Source organism: Microtus ochrogaster, chromosome 15, assembly GCF_000317375.1.
Source record: "Microtus ochrogaster isolate Prairie Vole_2 chromosome 15, MicOch1.0, whole genome shotgun sequence".
Taxonomy (NCBI): Eukaryota; Metazoa; Chordata; class Mammalia; order Rodentia; family Cricetidae; genus Microtus; species Microtus ochrogaster.
The window spans coordinates 5,975,511-5,978,713 of NC_022017.1; the positions used below are offsets into that span (position 1 = coordinate 5,975,511).

The 3,203-nt window shown below is 56.2% G+C and overlaps 1 protein-coding gene across 1 annotated transcript in view; it reads left to right on the top strand.

The window, feature by feature from the left end:
- Positions 1–250: 250 nt before the first annotated feature.
- The window catches only part of Wnt10b (Wnt family member 10B), a 4,549-nt gene continuing 1,596 nt past the window's right edge, over positions 251–3,203 (top strand). The window contains exons 1-3 of the mRNA XM_026782824.1: positions 251–324; positions 434–696; positions 2,702–3,075. Of these exons, the coding sequence (XP_026638625.1) occupies positions 251–324; positions 434–696; positions 2,702–3,075 (711 nt within the window). The remainder of the gene's footprint in view (positions 325–433; positions 697–2,701; positions 3,076–3,203) is intronic.

A 3,203-nucleotide genomic window follows, 5' to 3' on the forward strand; every position in this document is an offset into this window, starting at 1 on the left:
TGTCTGGCTGGGTCGGACTCCAGGGGCATTCCGAGGGTCCTGAGCTGCTTGGATTCTTCCTCTTTGAAGGGTTCCAGAACCCAGACACTGGAAGCCAAGGGGTGACTATTATTGTTTAGTTTGGGAAAGGGTGAGAAAAGCCAGTGGGGCCACATTGGTGGCTTAGGGAACATCCTTCGGTTCCAGGGAGCTATTCTATTCTTCCCGCAGGCGCTGACAGATTCGCCCACCGGAGCCTCCGGGCTTCGACATGCTGGAGGAGCCCCGGTCTCGGCCTCCGCCCTTGGGCTTCGCGGGTCTCCTGTTCTTGGCTTTGTTCAGTCGGTGAGCATTTTTCCAGTTTTGGGGAAAAGCACCGACCTGGGCTAGAGGGTAGCTGGTGGGCGTGTGACTAGACCACAGACCCCCGAGACGGCTTGTCCCTTGTTCTCAGGGCTCTAAGCAATGAGATTCTGGGCCTAAAACTTCCCGGTGAGCCGCCGCTGACGGCCAACACCGTGTGCTTGACCCTGTCCGGCCTGAGTAAGCGGCAGCTGGGCCTGTGCCTACGCAGCCCCGACGTGACGGCGTCCGCGCTGCAAGGGCTGCACATCGCTGTTCACGAGTGTCAGCACCAGCTGCGCGACCAGCGCTGGAACTGCTCGGCACTGGAGGGCGGCGGCCGGCTGCCGCACCACAGCGCCATCCTCAAGCGCGGTGAGCCTGTCGGGGTGGCTGTCTGTGCTGCCGCCCAGGGGTTGGGGGCAGGCTGAGGCGCGCGGAGGCGGGAAGGGACCGGTTCGCGGCTGCGGGAGGGGCCTCTCCGGGAATTTCCCCAGGAGCCGCGCTCAGCTGGGTCTGGTCACCCGTCTGGGCCTCTGCCTGCCTGCCTTCCACCTGCGTTGCTGGCGAGGCATCTGGGTCCCTGCTCCCCCTACCCTAGGGCCTACGTTTTCTGCCTCCACCCAGCTCGATCTGGGATCCACCTGTGAACAAGAGATGCCCCCCAACCCAAGAAACTTCAAACACCCCCTCTATCCCCTATTTTCTCTCCCCTCCCTCTCTACCCAGACAAGCCCAGACGGGTGTCCCCAGAGTCTCAGCGGGGGTGGGGTGACGCCCCCAACCGTTTAAGGGTTAAACCTGCTCCCCTAATTGCTGGGGTTCCCAGGAGCCAAAGCTGGGAACAAAGACCCTGATGGCTTTGAAGCTGGGGAGCAGCCCCCTCCTCTGTGCTGTGGGGGCCCCAGGTGTCCCTCACCTGAACAGGTGAGGAATGGCTGGAGGGGCCTAGAGCAGGTCACTGCTGGCCTGGTCTAGAAGGAAAGGTCTGGGAGGCTCCACTGTCTTTTCCTGTGCTCAACTGGAGTTTCCTCCCTGAGGAGTAAAGATCCAAAGGGCTCAGTCCAGGGTAGAGTAGTGCTTTGGGGACTATGGGGTTAATAGGCAGCTGCCATCTGCAGGGGAATTCCCAAGACGTGTGCAAACAGCTTCACCCTTGGATGGTTGGGGGGGATCTTGAGGCTGGCCCTGGAGTCCTAGATTCCCTGGTAAGAGGTGCCTGGCCTCTGACTGTCTTTCATCTTCTCAATACTCCAAAGAGCCCTTGCTTAAAACCGAGTGAGGGACCCTACCTTCTCTGCAAAGCCTGGTGTAGTGGCAGGGGTTGATGCCAAATGGTGAGGATGTCTCTCTAAGCCTGGTAAAGATTGGTCACCCAGAGCCTCCTCCTTGGTGACCCCCAAAACATAACAAAGAGGCCAACCTTTTAAAAGGGCCTTGGGGAAAACCTCCTCCCAGTGTTTTATAAGGTAATAGCAGGTTAGAATAAACTGGAACCTGAGAAGGGGGTGGGCAGTCCCTGTGTTAGGATTGTTACTGTGGTAGTACATGGTAGCTTGCATAAGACTCATTTAATAAAGTGGGGGGAGAACCCCCAAACTAAAGGTCCCCCCTCCACCCCTCACCTTTTGCTTACTTCCCTGCAGGGTTGGGGAATTTCTAAGGCTTTTAGATGTAGAACTCCTGGAACATACCTTCAAAAGTCCTCAGGACTCCCTCCAACCCATTGAAAGCCCAGAGGGCTCTAGGCCAGTGGTTCTCGACCTGTGGGTTGACCCCTGCAGGGGGATGCTGGACTCCTTCACAGGGATCACATAGCAGCTATCCTGCATGTCCGCTATTTACATTATGATTCATAACAGTAGAAATTGTGGATATGAAGTAGCAATGAAATAATTTTATAGTCCAGGTCACCACAACATGAGGAGCTGTATTGAAGGGTCCCAGCATTAGGAAGGCTGAGAACCTAGGCTCCTAGGCTCGCTCTTACATTCTCTTACATTCACACCCCAAAATGACAGATTTACAGAGGTTTGGCTTTAGCGATAGCGTGACCCCATGGGTTTCTTACTAGAGCTGAGGGAACTAGACCTGGTGCCATTTCTTGTCTCAGGATTGTACCAGATCACTCAGAGGGGAAATGATGGAGTTGGGATTCAATTAGAAATTTCTGATGGCTGGCTGGGCAAGGTGGTGAGTCACCCCTGTAATCCTAGCACTTGGGAGGCTGAGGTAGGAGGTTTGTCAAGAGTTCAAGGCCAGCTTGGACTATCTCAGTGTGTGAGGATGATGAGGGTGGCTGCTTGTTTTTCCCCACCTGCCTTCTCTCCTCAGCTGCCTGCAACCCTTCTCTTGACCCTCACACCCATTTCCTCCCCAGGTTTCCGTGAAAGTGCTTTCTCCTTCTCCATGCTGGCTGCCGGGGTCATGCATGCTGTCGCTACAGCCTGCAGCTTGGGCAAGCTGGTGAGCTGTGGCTGCGGCTGGAAGGGCAGTGGTGAGCAGGACCGGCTCCGGGCCAAGCTGCTGCAGCTTCAGGCACTGTCTCGGGGCAAGAGTTTTCCACACTCACAGTCCAGCCCTATCTCTGGCTCAGGGCCCAGCCCTGGCCCCCAGGACACGTGGGAATGGGGTGGCTGTAACCATGACATGGACTTTGGAGAGAAGTTCTCTCGGGATTTCCTGGATTCTAGAGAAGCTCCACGGGACATCCAAGCGAGAATGAGAATCCACAACAACAGGGTGGGGCGCCAGGTGTGTGTGTGTACTGCGGCTCCCCGTACTGTCTTTTTTTTTTTTTTTTTTTCGGTTTTTTGAGACAGGGTTTCTCTGTGGCTTTGGAGCCTGTCCTGGAACTAGCTCTGTAGACCAGGCTGGTCTCG